Source organism: Apteryx mantelli, chromosome 13 (genome assembly GCF_036417845.1).
Source record: "Apteryx mantelli isolate bAptMan1 chromosome 13, bAptMan1.hap1, whole genome shotgun sequence".
In the NCBI taxonomy this organism is placed as follows: Eukaryota; Metazoa; Chordata; class Aves; order Apterygiformes; family Apterygidae; genus Apteryx; species Apteryx mantelli.
The window spans coordinates 21,882,438-21,900,100 of record NC_089990.1 but is presented as its reverse complement, the minus strand read 5'-3'; the positions used below and the strand labels follow the sequence as shown (position 1 = coordinate 21,900,100).

The following is a 17,663-nucleotide window of genomic DNA, read 5'->3' as shown; positions in this document are numbered from 1 at the left end:
AAGCTGGAAGCGCACGTGACTTTTTGCAAGTTCCCCGCACACAGTTATCGTTTCTCAGCAGCGGAAATGGAGGCAGGTAGGATGGATGCATCTCCAGGGTGACATACCAGCAGGTTGGTGGAGTGGAGGGCACACGGTGGACTTGTATGGCTCAGTCCTTGTCCGCTGCTGGACTGCATCTGTGAGGGGGATTTCTTTGAGCTTTGACAGGAATTTTTCTTACGTATATTGCTATAACCATTTTGATGAATTTCACTGTTACTGCTACAGATCAGATGTTTCTGTGCCTCAGCTAAAATGTCCGTAGCCAAGTAGTTCAGTAAAACATAATCGTAAGACCAGGTCTGCCATGGCAACATTAAAATAGGGGGCTGATTCTTGCAGTCTCTGTTTGAGCAAGACAGCCAGTGAGAGCTTTGCCCACGTAAGTGCTCTCAGATTGACTTTCAGATTATTTTATTCCCCACCCCAAGCTGGTGACTCACGGGTTGGTATCTCTGGCCAGGAGGAAGGCACCTCACAGTTCAGCTGTGGCTTTACCCAGAGAACAAACTCAGTGATGGGAGCCCCCTTGCCACAGAAGCTTTCTTTAATCCACTCAATGTTTGGATGGAATAACACTCCCTTTGCCTCATTAGATGTGGTGGATAGCACCAGACTGAAAAAGGACTCAACCACCTCATGACAGGGATGGGTTTGTAAAACAAAGATGCTGTGCCTTGGCTTACAGTAGGTTTTCTGTCTCCAAGTTTTGCATCAGTTTATAGCTGACAGAGCAGAAGTGTTTGCTAAAGTTTGACTTGGGTGTGATGCAGGGCAGGCGTTGTTTCAGATTTCCTTCAAGGCAGGGTTCAGGTACAAACTTCCTTCTGACTTCTGCACATAGCCCAGTGGTAGGGTTTCCTCATAGCAGGTGTTTCTGTGTTGTCAAGCTGTAGTGATTCTGGTAGTATATCACAGTGTTAGACCCCCTCAGATATAGTGTTTTCTGTAGTTGCAAATTCTGATTTTGGGAGTGAAGCTAGGAGTTGACCATTCTGCCTTTCATTCAGACAGAAAATTTTGATTTCTTTGTACCTGGTCACCACTTCAGCCATTTTGTGCATTTTTTATAGTTTATAAAATGGCCCTCAGTAGAATTAATGTTTTCACAAAAGGTTTTGAAGTTTTCTTAGGGCTCCAAAAGCATTGCTGCTGAGGGAGAAAAATGATTTCCCAACACCTTGAGGCTGGAATGCAAGGCTCTGAATGATATTACACTGCCATCAGGCTCGCTGCGTGTGCCGAGTTCATACATCCGGCGCTCTTTTTAAAGAGCTTGGGCTCGAGCCACTTTTGCACACAGAGCATTTGTCAGATGTGAACGACACGCAGTTGGCAGCCCCACAGGCAAGTGTAATTTTGTTCCCTGTAAACTCATGGCATCAGAGTTGCTAACTCTCAGATAGGATTGTAAAGTGCGTTTAAAAAAAAAAAAAGGCATCAAGTTGTCCAGAGCCTGAGCAAGCCACACAGGGAACCGTCTAGGTGGCCTTATCCCAGCAAGAAGACCGGTGTGCCCGCTTGTCCCACGCACTGCTTTTATACCACAGCACAAGCTGTAGGACAGCGGGGCGGGCAGGAGAGCGCACCGAGGCCGAGCGGAGACGGGTCTGTTGCGTAGCCCCCTTCTCGGACAGACTTTCCTCTGGGGGCTCGTCCTCATGTGGTGGGGCTGGCTGGACCAGCTGATGGATTTGGGTCAGTGTTTAGCCTGAAGACTGTTGCTGCCAGCAAGAGCACGCAGCCAGCCCGGCCGGGCTGCTTCCCCCCCCCCCCGCTGGCAAGCGCCGTGGCCCGGGGGAGGCCTGAGGCGTGCACCTCCCTGCCGCAGCGTTTGCCGGGGCTCAGCTGGGGCGCAAAGCTGTCGCGCCTTGTCGGTGGGGGCATCCCTGGCTGCTTTTTATTTAGGCTGTGATAATTAGGTGGGTTGGAGCCATCCCCCCCCCCCGGTTCTGTCCCCGCGGTGCCGGGCCGGCGGGCCCTCAGAGCGGCAGCAGCGCCAGGAATGCTGCAGCGAGGAAAGGGAGTGCCGTTGCTCTCGGCATTGCCCTGACGGTGCCCAGACCATGCTGAGACCAAGGAGATTTCCTGTACTTATGCATTTGTTAATTTTTGGAAGTAGTTAGAGCAGGCAGGATTTGCCTCTCAGCAGGGGCTGAGCCAACCGCTAACTGGCTCTGCCGACTTAGAGGCATCTGGTGGCTCCCTCCGCCCGGGCACATGGAGCGATCCCACGCGAAGAGGAGCCAAGAGCAGGCTGACGGGGGCTTGCGGTGCCGTCTGGGCCCGGGGAGGGAGCCCGGCCGTGCAGGGCATGGTGCCTGCCAGGCTCCGTGGGTTTCTGGCACGTATGGTAGGTAAATAGGATACGTTGGAGGTAACGTAATTTTTGCCTTTTTAGACAGACTCAGGCATTTACAAGTGTTACCCCTAGCTGGGCATTATTTTTCTTCAGTTAATGATAATTTGTGGGAAAATGAAGGGGGATTTTTGTGTGGAGACTGCAGTTATTTACATACACGCGCCACACTGAGCAGGGAGTTCTGGCCAAAAAAATTAAAGCAGAGGGAAATGGTCTGAAAATGTTTCATTTCAAACCTTTCTTTATTTTTTCATTATAAAGTGACCTAAATAAAAGGTTAACAAAAAAATAAACTGGTTCAGTAATTTCTGAAATGAAGCATTTGGTTTCAGATCAAAGAAAAACACTTCAGGGTGACCCAAGTGACTTTATCAGCTTGCCAAAGAACACACTAACTAACTAATGTATCACTTTTTTTTATTGATGTGCTCTTTCCCCTGCCCGTTTTTTACTTCACTGCTGCTCCCCCCAGTTCCCAGCCTTGCACGCTCTCCAGCTTACTGTGCCCATCCCTGTTGTCCTCCACCCTGACACCGACCAAGGCTCCGCACTCGGGACTCTCCCTGTCTCTGGGCTCTACAGCAGCAGCTTTTTAGGAGTCATTTGTGTTAAACTGGGCATCTCGGCCACAGTCCTACCAGGTAAGGGAGGAGATGGTAGAGGTCACACCAAGCACAGGGAGCCAGACCTGGCCAGAGATGATCATGAGGTCCAGCCAGGACACAGTTCTGGTCTCTTTTCACCACTTTAATCATCCATTTTTCTCATAGGGCTTCGTTTGCATCCTCCAACTGAGTGAAACAGCAGCCATGTCCTAGAGAATAAGGTGACTATCTGTCTTTAATGGTGTAATCTGGACCTGCTATCCAGCCTTCCTCCCCCCCCCCACCCCAGGCTTTTGCTGTTTATTCCAGCAAAGCCCAGTTTTTCTCACTTTTGCATTCCCAGTCCCCTTGCCTGTCACAGATCTCCCTTCTCCCTCTACCAGAATGGCCTCTAAGAAGCCAAATGACTCCTCCCCAGTTGGTCTTAGGCTGACACTGATGTGTAGCCTCTGGCACACCAAGCCACTCACTTTTGAGGGGAATAGTAGATGATTGAATTTGCTGAGCACAACACACACTAATGCTGTCAAGGCTAGAAGAGATCCGCTCTAGGATGGCTGCAGGGTAGACAGCCTGGCTCCTGTAGTATCACCTATTGATTGGGGAATGTGGGGCAGAGGATGTTTCCCAAATGTTAATGGTGCTATAGACTCCAGCGAGCATTTGTGCTATGGGAATTGTGTTCTCATCTCCTGCAGCTTTTGGGGAAAACAACTGGTTCTTCACCTGCTCCACGTCAGCATTGCTCGTGCTGGCTGTAATGTAACTACACCAATTTAAAAAGGCCAAAAGTCTTGTTTACCCCAAAGACATCAGTATTAAGCCTGGCATGGCACTGTTCTAGGAGGTCCAGCACGTAGCTTTGCAGTTCTCCTCCCCGTCCCTGGACGACAGCCCTTTCAAGAGGTCAGAACATGGGAAATGCTGTGCTGCAGAAAGGGTCCAGCAGTTGACTTTTACTTTGGTCTTCAACTGCTGTTGGCTGCATCCCCAGAAAGCATGCAGCCCTCCTCAGTGGCCAAGGGCTGTCTCTTCTTACAGGGGTGGCAGCCCTGTGGCAGCGGAGGAGTGTGAGGGGTGCGGAGGTAGGCTCCTTTGTGCTAAACCCCTGAAGCGCTGGCATTCCCTGGCTGCAGGGGCGGTGTTCAGGCCCGGGCAATGCCTTCTGGCCCCAGCTGGAGCATATGCCCTGAAGTGAGGCCTTGCACTTGTGCCTGTTGTGTGCGGCAGCACGTGCCACCCTTGGAGGCAGGGGACGTGCAAACCTACAGCCGCTTGCTCAGTACTAGAGGGGTGAGGCACTAACTCTGTGTCACAGAGCGGGGCTTACAGCTGTTTTTAATGTGCTTCCCTGTTAAGTCTCTTCATGGGTGTGTTCTTGTACTATAAATAGAAGTGTTTCCTAACGCTAAAGCCCATTACAGGCAGAGCACCCAGGTGCCCTCGTGCTGGCACGGCGGCGTTTCGGAGCGGAGCCAGGCCGCCAGGCTTGGTCCCTGCTCCCTCGGGCGCCGCTCGCAGGCCGAGGCCGGGCTGCGCCGCTACTCGCGGCGCTTGGCACCCGCGGGCTGAGCCCCGCGGCCGGCCCCGGCCCCGGCCCCAGCGGGGCTGGGCTGGGCCGGGCTAGGCCGGGCCGGGCCGGGGCCCGCAGGTGGCGGGGCGGCTGCCGGGGGCGGCGCTGGCGGCGCTCGGCACCGCCTCGGAGCGCGGGGCCGCGGCCGCTGGGTGGCGCCGCCGCGCCGCGCCGCGCCGCGCCTGGGGGCCAACGGGGCTGGCAGCGGCCGGCGTTGCCCGGCGGCAGGCGGGGCTGACGGGACTGGGTTTCACCCCCCCTCCCCCCCCCCCCCGCCGCCCGGCTCCAGCCGCGCCGGCGCCCTGCAGTGTCGCGCAGCTGTCAACTGCTTGCAGGTGCCTGCAATGGGCTCTGCTGCCCCCGCTGCTGCTGGTCCTGTGACCTGCCCCGGGACAGGCTGCGTGCGAGGGGTGGGTGTGTGTGTGGGGGGGGGGTGGGGATGGGTGTGTGTGGGGGGGGGGGGGGGGGGAAATGGGTGTGTATGTGCGCGCACGTGTGTGTGTGTGTGTGTGTGTGTGTGTGGAGGGCTGTATGTATGTGTGCACATGCATCTGCATGGAGGTTGTGTGTGTGAGTCTGTGTGGAGTGGATGTGTGTGTGGGGGGGTGTGTGCATGCACATACATGTCTGTGTGTGCATGTTTGTGTGTAGAGGGCTGTGTGTGATTGTGGAGGGGTGTGTGTGTGTGTGTGTGTGTGTGTGTGTGAGAGACTGTGGAGGGGGTGTTTGTGTGAGATTGTGGAGGGGGGTGTGTGTGCACGTGTGTATATACGCACATGTGCGTGTGTTTGTGTGTGTGCGCACATGCACACATGTGTGTGGAGGGCTCTGTGTCTGTGGGTGTGTAGGGTGGAGGTGGGTGTGATTCTGTGTGGAGGGGTGTGTATGTGTGAGATTCTGTGTGGAGGGTGTGTGTGGGGAGGGTGTGTGCACGCATGTGCATGTGATTCTGTGGGGGGGGGGTGTGGAGAGGGATGTGTGTGTGTGTGTGTGTGTGTGTGTGCACGCATGTGCATGTGATTCTGTGTGGAGGCGTGTGTGTGTGTCTGTGTCTGTGTGTGTGTTGGGGTGTGTATGGGCGGGGGGGGTGCTGGGGTGTGTGCATGTGCGCACAGGGACTAATGTGACCAAGGTACAACCCCAAAACTTTGCTGGAGTGTGGTCCATAGACCTTTGGTTAGTGGGGGTTTTTTTGTTGTTTTTTTTTTTTAATAGCGCAGCCTCTGGAAGTTGCGCAGGCAGGGCCTTCCCTGGCTTTCCTTGCAAGCTGGGGCTGGCTGGTGAGCGCCGCAGCCACGCGCTTGCTTTCCCAGCTGTGCCAGCCGCTGGCAGCGCAGGGGACAACGTGGCTCGGCGGGAGCGCAGCGAGGGCGCGCGAGCTGCGCCCATCGCCCGGGACCGGGCCTGCAGCCACGCAGGGCAGCGCACCCGGCCGGGACAGCGTGACCGTGGACTCTGCAGATGATCCGAGCTAGTGTATTTTCAGCCAACCCTGGCATTATTTTGTCACATAGCACCAGCAAATCCTATAGGAAAAGCTGCACTCACACAATCCATTGGTATTTATAACTTTTATTTGCAATACTTTAGGTCCAAGTTTCAAACTGCAATATTTTTACACTCAAGACACAGTCATGCACAATCCATATTTCAATTTTCTATTGCTTCAACCACAATTTAAAATAACTTAATATTGGAAACAAAACCCAAAATCTTAAAAAAAAGGATGCTGAGGTCAGTAAGATGGATCCATGCCATCAGCACATTTACAAAGTAAATAACTTAGTCCTCTTTTTAAAAAGATCATAATTACCTCTTAATCCAAAGTTACAGAAGAATTTCACTACACATTTGTTTTTTATCTTTTATCTTTTTCTTTTTTTCTTTTTCTTTCTTTTTTCTTTTTGCTTTTTTTTAAACAGATAACACATCCTAAAAAAGGAATGTACAGCAAAATGAGATACATTTCTGATAAACAATGAGACTGTAGGCTCCCCCTCTGCTTACTTTTGTCCGGATACCCTGAAGAAAAAAATGTAGCAGCCACCAGTGTAGGTGTAAGCCGGTTGCTTCGGCCTAAACTGGAGTTTAGAGTTGGTTACAGCCTGACGCAGTTACGAGTTGCAGAATTCTTTTGCAGATCTTCCCGAAACGCAGGTCTGTGCCTGCAGGCGCAGCAGCTGCAGCGCAGGTGCCCCCGGGGTGCACCACCGCCACTGCCAGGGTGGCCGCTGAGCTCAGGATCTACCCAGGGAGTCGCCTTTTCTCTTCCCGAGGGCTACGGTGGGTGCAGGACTTTGCTACTGGGTCCTACCGCTAGCAGCTCGCCTGCCGCTTGCTCCCCTGCCGAGGCAGGCACCAGGGGCGCGCGAGAGTCGCCCCTGAAGAGCTGACGGACTTTTTCTTGTTGATGTGCTACAGAGTGATTTAGCAGCGCTGCTTAATACTAATAGAAATAGTTTGACAAAAAGCAATTACCTTGGTGTATCTTTAGCTCAAAGGTCAAAAATCTCAGCAGACATGGACATAAGAGACTTGCACGCTTCAAATTTGCTCTTTTGACCCACTTCTGACCCAGACAGTATTGCACGGTGGAGAAAAAAATGATGGGGAACCTCCTGCCACCTGCTTAGGCAGCCAGGGCCGCCCCCGGCCCCGCACGCTGGGCACCACCAGCACCCGCGCCGTGAGCAACGGGGCTGCTGCCGCCAGCAAGCAAACGCTCACCGACTCCAGCGGGAGCAGCAGCAGAGCCGGTATCTGATCTCTACAGCTACAGCTGGGCTGGACAAAGGAAACACAGGACATTAGCTTGACTTCAGAGAGCAGCAACCTGCCGCCAGTGCCTCGTGCTTGCAATAGCGCCATGCCGGCCCTGGAGCCCTCCGTGCAGGCACGTCCCTGGGGCGGCAGGCCCCAGCCCAGTGGTGGCTATGGACAAAACAGAGGTGATAACTCGCGCTCCGGACCAAGCTTTCAGATTTAAAACGCTGCTGTAAACAGGCAGTTCAGAGGGCAGAGACCTGAGGATCTCGAGCACGTTATCTCAGCCAGTTAAAGGTCTCGGTGAGCAGCCACGGGACACAGGAGGAGCAGAGGGCACAGAAAGAGGGAAACACTCAAGCAGCATGATAAGACAGAGCGAGACCGGGGGGAGGTAGCACCCTTTGAAATTTCTCTCCTTAGAAATACTATTTCAGCTGTTTCAAGCCCTGGAAAGACACGAAGGACCAAGGAGAGAGGACATACAAGCAATCCTCGTGCTCAGCTCATACGTGCCCTCCCTCAGAGCTGTGATCCAAACACGCACGTGCACGTGGCCACGGGCTCGTCCGACCCGCGGTCCCAGGCAGCCAGGCCAGGCCGCTGCTCCCAGCTGCAACCGTTTGGGCTTTGACTCCATCCATGATGCAGCCAGGCACAGCAGCTTGCTAGCAAGCCTTGCGGCCCCGACATGAGCCATGAGCAGCTGTGAACCAGGAGCTGCCCAACGAGAGCCCAAAGCACCTGACCGATGCTAAAACTGGTGTGTGGTCTGCTGGGAAACTGTCCGGTTTCCTCTCGGGGCACTGTGCTCCAAAAGTTATTAAAAACGTCTTAGTTTTCCATATTAGCAACTTCAACAACTTATTTTGCCTGCAGCTTCCTCAGTCAGAGTCCGACTCTGAACGCCAGCACTTGCTTGGGAGAACGGCTAAGCAGCGAGACCAAAGGCTTGCAAGCTTGCTCCCTCCTGAGGGCCCGCACAGCCCCGAGGCAGGGCGCGTAGGCATCCCTGCTGCTCCTGCCGGGCTGCCGTTTGCTCCTTCAGAGCACGGCACGCCACGCCAGCGCCCAGCCAGGGGCTGGCCAGGGCAAGGGGCGCTTTATCGCTGCGTTTCGCATCCCGGCGCTGCGGCAGGCAGCTCGCAACCACAGCTCAGGCAAGGGGGCGTGAGCGAGGCTCAGCAAGCTTCAACCCCACCAGCTCAAGGACAGGCACAAGCAAAGATCCCTGAACTGCAGATGGTACCCAGAGAAGCCTTGAGTAGTTTCCCTTGAAACCCCAAAGGCGTCCTTTGCCTGTTTCCTAAAAACTGAGGGCTAAAACTAGGGCTATCTACAAGACCAACAGGCATCTGACAAGAAAGCTGAATGCTCTAATCATGACCCTGGCTCCTGTCTTCCCCGGGAGGTGCTGTGAGCTCTCGCTGGCTCCTAGTCCAGTCATTAGCAAATCCCGAGCACAGAACCACGTTTATTTATGTGCTTGGTGCGAGGAATATTTCTTAGGCAGCCAAACCGATGGCTGTACCCTGGAAGCAGCAGCCGTACGGGCAGGCGGGGATGACGAGAGGACCTGGGCGATGCCCTTCCCGCAGGGACCACCACGGGCTTCGTTTTCAGTGGCCGGACACGGGGACATCCTGACGGAGCTGCGGAGGCGCAGCCGCCGGCCTCAAAGAAACCCGACTCAAACGAATGGCTGAATAAATACTCGAGTTCACCTGCGCGCAGTGCGAGTCGGCAGCCAGTAGCCAAGCGCAGCGGAGAGACACGTGCGTCTTTACAGAAACAGCGGAGCCGAGGAGCGGGAGCAGCCCGCAGCCCTGCCCGAGCCCCGAGGGCACTGGCAGAGGCCCCCGGGACGCAGCGGGAGCCTCAGCGCATCGGCAACGCTATTCCACCCTCTTTTTTTCTTTCTCCTTAAATAAATAATCTGTTCTGTGCTTCTCACACTTCCCTGCCTTCACCGCTGCCCTGCTGCTGTCTCTGAACATGGAAAACCTCAGCTCGCCAACAGGCCGTTTCCACCCATCGTCACTGCGGGGACGGGAATCGGAGGCAAGCTCTGGATAGGTGTTTTTTGTTTGTTTTGTTAACTGTTTAATGGATTTAAAAATAACATAGAAAAATGCAATTAACCAGTCTTTTAAAACTTTGGAATGAACGTGTTAAAACATATACAACATTTACCTATGCATTTGGCAACAGAAACAGCCTATTTCTAATACTTCCAAAAATATAAGTAACTAATTGTTTAATCCAGGGATAGCACTCAAAAAAATCCCAAGACGGTTCCAGAGATTTTATAGTAATGGTTGCATCTTCTTCCTTTCGGCAAGGGCAATGCCTATCCTAACATGCTATTATTTGATCCTGTAAATAAGGTACAAGACTTGTCTCTCACAGGACTGATTTTTCACATTAATATTCCTCTTCCACATTTCCCTTCAAATTCAGGAAGATAAAAAAGCAGCTGCCACCTGCCAGGATCTAGTGACCAAGAATTTAGTGCCAGACTGTCCCAAGCAAAGAGCAACAGGGATGCGACAGGTTCATTTTACTGGATGTAGAACAGTTGGTCCCAGTTGGTCTCAGCTGGGCAATTACAGTCCATGTTAAAAACTGTCACTGGCAGAGATTATTTCTGTTGAAACCTCTTCAACATTTTTAAAAGAATTTAAAAGAATTTTTTAAAAAGAAAAATATCTGTATTTGCTGATGCAAAGAAAAATAAATATATTATTTAATAAAATAAAAATTAAGGCCTCTTTTTAAAGCAGCTGTGTTTAAAAAGCCAGTGCCAACAATATTTTGCGTGCTGGAGCATACGCTAATCAGAAAAAAAAAGACACTACTATTTGATTTCCTATCTTTCATATCTGTTATATTTTGGGAAGTTTTTCTGAAAAGTAGAGGCAGGGAAAATGCTGAAATATTTATAGCTAGAGAAAACAAACTGGGAAAAACAATAAATCAAATAGTGTAATCTGTCAGCATAAGCATTTCTAGCGTATGTCCAGCAAATGCGTGCCACAAAAAAGTGCTTTCCTTTTAAAGGACGGCTGTCTGTTCCTTTGAGGGCAGGAAAAAATAAAAGCTATACTGGAAAACAGAAACTGTCACTTGTTTCTTTACTTCTCACATGGAATACAAACACATTTCACTCGGATTAATGCTTTACAGATCGAGGGCAGCCCTTCTCAAGCCTGCATCCCTGTTTCTTTTTCCCCTCGAGGGAGGCTCTCTCCCCGGTAACTCGCTGGAGCTGATGGAAAAAAATGCGGCCTCACAGAAGAAACGGGATTTTTGTCCTATTTGGGCATCGGGAAATCAAACCTGTTCTGCTCCCCGGGCACTCAGGAAAGGTTAATTCATACTTAGCTGCAGTAACTCAACGAGTGGTGCCTCGGTCTGCTGCCGCAGCCGAAGCCCCTGGGCCGGACGGAGAGCGCGCGGCGGCGAGTCGCGACACCAAGACTGTAACGAAGGAAGGAGCCAAAACCAAATGAGCTAATGACCTCATTCAGGAATAGCCCAAGCACCCTTCATTCGTACCAGCAAAACATGAAGGTCTTCAGTACCTTAAAGGCTGCTCAGCCTTTTGCAGGATCAGGCCTGAACATAAAGGTCTACAGCAGAAAGCTTACTTACTCTTTTTTTTTTTTTTTTTGCTTGTTGGGTGGGTGTTTTTTAGGTTAAAACAGCCATGATCCAAATGCTGTTTTGAAGGTCTTTGATTTTTTTCTTAGTTGTACTACTAAAATACAGCAACAAATATTCCGTACAAATGCTTTTTCTGAGTGAAGCCACGCTGCATCTCTCTTTCTTTCAAAAAAAGAATAAAACCCCACCAACGGCACACTTGAACTACTCTGCCCCCTTACGAAGCAGCTGGCTAGCCAGCCCAGTCCTCAGCCCTTCCTGGGATTCGCTCTCCCAGCAACTCGCAGCTGCGGTCGGTGCGGCTTGCTGCTTCCAGGAGAGCAGAAAGGCGGCCGGTTTCACGCCTCTAAGCGCGTTTCTGCAGTCGACTCTGCGTTTCACACCTTTGCTCTCACTCGGTGTTTAAATGCATTTTCTTCCAAAGCTGTTTGCTGCACGGGCTGAGGCAGAGCTAAACCCGGGAAGCCTCCTCTCCCCGGCGTCGGCCTCGCCGTTCCCCCGGCGGGACGCAGGCGCTCACCGCGCGGGCGCCGCCGGGGCCGGGCTGCCCTCCCCGCCGCGTGCCGAGGGCCACGGAGACCACGCAACCTCCTGCGGCGGCTACAAGGAGACCGCGCGAGCGGGCGCTCTCCCAGGGGCCGGGAATCGGTTTCGCCCTTCCCTGCTCCTGCACAAACCCCAGAAGGCTAATCCAAGGCATACGATTAACGGCGGGGACTAGCCCCTGCCCGTCCTGTCCCATCCCGGGAAGGGCGAGCACCTACGGCCAGTTTGCTTCCGCTCTCTGCTCCGAACGCGGCGCCCAAGGCCAGGAGGCTGCGGGCTGCTCTGCAAGGGCACTGCCGGACTCGGCCCCTGGCCCGACGGGGCCCGCGGCCACCTAACACCGCTCTTACAGCTTCGCATCAGACGAGCCCTTTCTGAGCACACCGGCTGATCTTTTTCTTTTTTTTTCTTCTCATTTTAATAAGACTCTCACCCAGGCAAACATATTACAATTAGTTATACAAATCAAACTGTCAAGAACCAAAACACTATATATTCACAGTTGAAAGCCTGTATTTCAACAGGATGTTTTGTCTGCTCCACTCTTGATTAGTTTTTGGTTGGAAATGCAATTTCACTTTCTTCCTCGGCTAGACGTACCATGAATGAGCAAATACCAGCGAGCGGGCTGTATTCAAGAGACGATGCAGTCTGGAGTGTATGAATGAAGGAGGACCCTTCTCCAATTCCAAACCATACCAAAAAACTCCCAAAAGGGACTTTGCATCTTTAAGAAACAACTGACAATTTAAAAGTGAATGTACAGCTTATTCACAGGGTGAGAAGGAAGGGAATCTTCCAACTGAATTTGCTTTACCTTGGAAATGGCTGAGACAGCAAAGCATTTTCTGTCATCACCTCTCTGTCTTAAGCCCTGTTTCATCTTAGAAATAAATTAAGGAGCCAGAAAGCAGGAAGAAGACACGTGATAAGTTTCTATTCCTCGAGAGACTGGAGAACAGTTGTTCTCCCCTCCTCCCTGCTACCACCATGACTGTGACCGCTTGTCTGTCCATCCATCCATCTGTCCTGCAGCACAAGAGTTGAGGTTTTACAGAGTTTTTGCTCAGTCCTGCTCTGGAGGGAGCTGGCGTGGGAGAAGGCCAGCCTGGAGTGCTAGCGGCTGCTGTTCTTAATCGCTTCCTTTGCTGCAATGATCAGAGGAGTCAGGCTGGAGAGAGGCTTGGCTAGTTTTAAAAATGGATGCTACCCAAAGGAAAGAAAGAAAGAAAGAAAGAAAGAAACCATTACTCTCCAGAATCACTTACTCACAGGCGCAAGCAGTATTCTTCTGGTTACCAGGAATATGCAGAAACAGGACTGAGGGGACCATCTGGATCTTCACGTCCGGTCCCTTGCTGCAGGCAAACACAGCCCATAATCCTATTATCCATTTATCAAGGTGCCTTCAGCTTGCCGGGATTTTTGCCCTGCCTGCCCTCTTGGAAGGCTGCTTGCTCTCCCAGAGCCTTACTTCTTTCAGGAAATGTATATACAAGCAAATGTCAAATACTTACGTAGGTTCCAGTTTTCTAAGGAAATATTTTAGGCTATTTTAACTGTCGAAAAAGACCAAAGGCACAAGCTGTCCCTGAGGGAACTCCAATACCTCTAGGCAGAGGTTATCCCCACAGTATCTGGGCCCACGTGCTGCTTTGGAGGCCACCGAGGTGCAGGTTTTCGGGCACCAGGACGGCAGGAGGGAGAGAGGCGCCCGAGCGCCGATGGCAGCGGCTCTGGGTGGCAGCGAGCGCTGTTTCCAGCCGTCCCCGGCCCGTCTCGTGCAGGCTGACGCCTTTGCAGCAGGACAAGCCTGTAGCATGCGCTGTAACTCCCCAGCCACTGCAGTTTACGCCTGCCACTAAACCGGGCAATAAACCGGTACCGGTTCTCGTTTGCTCGACCCTGCCAGGCAGCAAACGGAGCGGCTGCAAGTCCCGCTCGGCTGCCGTTTTGGTGGCAGAACCCCCCGAGTGGGGCAGGACGGACAAGCTGGGGCGACCCCTCTGCTGGCCCCTCGACGCTCGCAGCACCCCCAAGCCCCTTCTCCCCACAGCCCAAACTCATCTCCGTGGTGCTGGCCCATTTCATCGGGTGGCTCCTGCTTATATCTCTGTACACAGAAGCGATCGGCCCCGTGCCAGGCCTCCGCACCTGCTGCCGCTCCAGTTCAGGTACCAAGTAAAACTGAGTAAAGACCAAAATACTTGTGTTTAGTTTGAAAAGCACCAAGACTGGAGACTCATACGAGGGGATGAATCTGTCGCCTGTGTGTTTAACCGCTGCGAACGCCGTGACGTACGGCAGCGCCGTCGCTCGCAGCCGTTTTACCTGCAGCAGCTCCTTGGCAGACCCTCGCCGGTCCACGTCCATCTCGAGGCAGCGGTTCAGGAAGTCGCGGAAGACGGCGGAGAGCCGCTCCGGGTTCTGCAGCTCCGGCGTCCCGTTGGTGGCTATCAGATACAACGCCTAGGGAAGATGGAAACAGCGGGCTCCACCTGCGGCTTTCAGCCCCTCGAGCGCTCAGACAGACCCTGCTCTTTTAAGATCAGTTCTCCGCTGGCAATTTTTTCCCTGGCAGAGGGATAGAAACAATTTTTCTGTCCTGACAAAAAACCTAATCTAGACACAGCTATTCCACCATCCAAATGATTTTGCCTTGATAGCAGATTTCATTGCCTGACCTAGTTAACATGAGCTACACCAGCAAAAGCACATTTTGCTTCTATAAGTATTGACACTAGCTTTACAGGCTATTTTCAGGAGTGAATTAGGCCTAACTATATTACTTCAAAGGATTATTACATAAACTGCATCTCTGCAGTGCTCACTGGTCCCTAAAGCACTGCGCTTCCATAAAACAGAGAAAGGTAGTCAAATTTTTAACTCTATTCTTGATAAAAATGGTAACTGGATGGAAAAAGTTAAATCCATCAGCTTATGCCATGGATAAAGAAACAGAAACGTTTAGAACTTCATTTTCAACACAGACACCTGAGTCGCATGCACAGTTATGTTAGGAGGAAAATGGGTAATCGGGCAGACGGGAGCCACCGGGAGATCTATTCTTCAGCAGTCTCCAAATTCCAGATTAGGTTTGTTTATGTGGTAAAAGAAAAAAACTTTTAATAGCTTAATTAGAAAAATGAATAATTCCATCCCTATGGTAACTCCACGCTAATTCTGATATTCAGGTAAATACATTTAATGATGTCCCCATCCCAGAAATTGCCAGGGAAGAAATGGGAGGTTCTGGCAGCTGGGTTTCTGAAAGCTCCTGCTTGGTGACATGGGGAAAGTGGCTTGGGGCTATGAAAGAAGTATGTTAGCCTGTACTTCAGCAAAATGGATAAGAAGCAGAATAGATTATGTTGACTTTAAACTATAATCTTCATGTTTCAGGCTAGCATCCCATTGAGAAGAATGATGTAGCTTCATCCCTCAAAGCCGAGTTGGAAAGATAACATTTAATGTTACATGTTTCATGTTTTCAGGGTCATCTTCACAGGCAGCAGAACGAGGAACTATGTAAAAAACAAAGCAAAGTGTAACCTGAGCACGGGGAGGATTACGCTGTGCTAAGGGCCAAGTTCGTTGTGAATTCCCTTCTGTGACTTGCATCAACGTCCACCTGCCCAGCTGAACGCACAGTCTGTCTCTGCACATAGTCCCGGCCAAACACCTCAAAATCCCACCCTTTCTACTCCTCAATAATGTCCAGCCTAAGCCAAGCTTAAGTTTCCTAGTCAAAGCCATTTCTAGGCATCTGACAGCATTCATGCAGCTTAGCAAGGCTTCCTGATATGCTTCATCAGCTCTTCAGACCAAGGAATTATAACGCAGTTTTGCAAAACGTGGGGTGAACATTACCAAACGGGGTTCACTTGTAATGGAGGTCTAACATGCTGAGAAGCTGGGGAGAAGTTCATTCTGCTATTGCAAGATGTCATTAGAAACTTAAGACAAACGTTTTGAACTATTTTAACTTGAACTTGCAGAATATGTCTAAAATATACAGTAATATTAATAAGAATAGGCCTAGGAGTCTTCCATAAAAAGTGTCCGCCATGGTAACAACAGCTCTGCAGTACTGGCATTCAAGTAGACCATGACCAAGTCGACTTTGTTATCCTCATAAATATAGATGGAAATCTTCCAAGCCTAAAAAGGCAAATGAACTATCCTAAAGTAAAAACAATAGAAGTATGTTTCTTTACTTTTACCGCAACATAAACTTTACAAAGTCAATCTTATCCTGTCCATCTGCAGCTGACCTCAGCAACTGGACACAGTGGGGAGCTGAAGAGCCTCCTTTCACTGCGTTTCACTCGTGGTATCTGAGGCACGTCAGCTCTCCTGATGTAAGGGGAAACAGCACTGATGTCATCCCTGAAAATTTGTATTCCAGCTACATTCACCTGATTGGGGATCAGGAGGGAAAAAGAGCTTCAAATGAAGCTCTTTTATTTGCTCTTTTCCTCACAATATATGAGTCATGAGGAAGAGTCATCTTTTGCTAGGAACTGCACCTTTTGAATATTTCTAAAGCAAGAGAAAAAGGTTTATGGGAAGCTGGAACACCTTCTTATTATGTATCTTTTGGTTTCGTATGATGCAGCTGGCAAGGGAAAACATCCAGTACAAAGGAAAGGCGTGTTTGCAGTAGCTGCAAAGGGGCAATAAGCTCATTAATTTGTTTAACATACCAAGAAACTAGAAAGGACACAGCATATAATTATAGCTGCCATCTGTGAAAATGATATCCCAAAGTTATCCAGGCCACCCAGACACACGACAGGAACAATATACAGACAATTTAGAAGCCTGAAACCATAGAGGGTCCACAGCATTTGGAAACTATATTGCAGTTTTTATGAAAATTGATGCACTGTAGTTAATAGATGAAAAAGCAAACAGAAATGCTCTTTTTTTTTTTTAATGGAAACCGAGGAGGTCCAACCTGCATTTCAAAGGATATTTATTGCACCAGTGATTGCCCCTCAGGGGCTAGGCATATGCCTTATGGAAGGAAATCACAGTGAGAGAAAACAAATACCATCACAGGAGTATCCAAGGCCCCTCTCATGGCTGGAAAATGACTCCCGCCTCACGGATCGCCTGTGAGTACTGCAAAGGCTAGAAGGAAACTGAGCAACGTGCAGTGTGTTTGCTCTACGGCTGGAAAACGACAAATGCATCTACATTAAGACTGCTATTAACTCTATGATTAATGATCCTTTAATGCCTTTATAATTTATTTATACATTTAAATTAGTGCTGGTAACTGAAGCACCTGGGTGCCTTACATTATTAAAACAATCATTCATAAAAGTAAACCAGCAGCCTTTTGCTTTCAAGCTCTGCAGAATTCCCTGAATGCAGGCAAAATGTGACTATTAAACCCAACAATTACTGTGTTCCATCAGCTAAAAAACTTTGCTGTAAAAGCAGGCCTTGTCTTTAAGCTCTGCTGTCTGGAGACAGCTGAGACTTCTGCCTGGAGCCCCTGATTGCACATGCAACAGCAGACAGGACCTTGTCCCCATTGGGGCTGATTTACCTTAACAAACCCAGCTGATACCTCGGGTGCTTCAGGCAGCTTCGCAAGCTGCTCACTGTTCCTAGTTCAGGGGCAACAACCTCTGCAAAGGAGGAAAAAAAGCCACCGCAGATGCTACCAGCTTCAGATGCCTGGTTTTATCTGGTGCAATTTCACCCAGACACCTTGAAGACGCCTCGAAGCTGTGAGTGTTCGAGTTGGTCTTAACTCTAGCAGGAGGTGAAGCATGTATGGAGAAAAAGAGCATCTCTCCAATTTAATCTGGGCAGGGGTGGGGATAGCTGAATGTGAATGTAGCCAGAGATAAGAAATACTTTGCAAGATAAGAAAATCTTTGCAGGAGGTAGCCTGAAGCTTCTAGGCGACCCCTAACCAGCACCTGAGGTTAAGGAAGCAGGACTTTTCAGCATCCAGACCAGTCATTCTACTTCTGTTCTTTGGTTTCTGGTGCCTAATACAAAGCAAATATGATGTTTGCAAGGATCCCCCAAGGAAGCAGTTGGCATATGGGATCCTCTCTTTGCAGGAAACTAAAGCAAAACCAGT

General features: G+C 50.5%; 1 protein-coding gene across 3 annotated transcripts in view; it reads right to left on the bottom strand.

Moving 5' to 3' along the window:
• Nucleotides 1–7,510: 7,510 nt before the first annotated feature.
• The window catches only part of PAK3 (p21 (RAC1) activated kinase 3), a 150,074-nt gene continuing 139,921 nt past the window's right edge, over nt 7,511–17,663 (bottom strand). For all 3 annotated transcript variants that reach the window (XM_067304318.1, XM_067304316.1, XM_013955107.2), the window contains exons 14-15: nt 13,889–14,026; nt 7,511–12,763 (exon numbers count right to left, since the gene is read on the bottom strand). In XM_067304318.1, the coding sequence (XP_067160419.1) occupies nt 12,674–12,763; nt 13,889–14,026 (228 nt within the window). In that variant the 3' untranslated portion in view covers nt 7,511–12,673. The remainder of the gene's footprint in view (nt 12,764–13,888; nt 14,027–17,663) is intronic.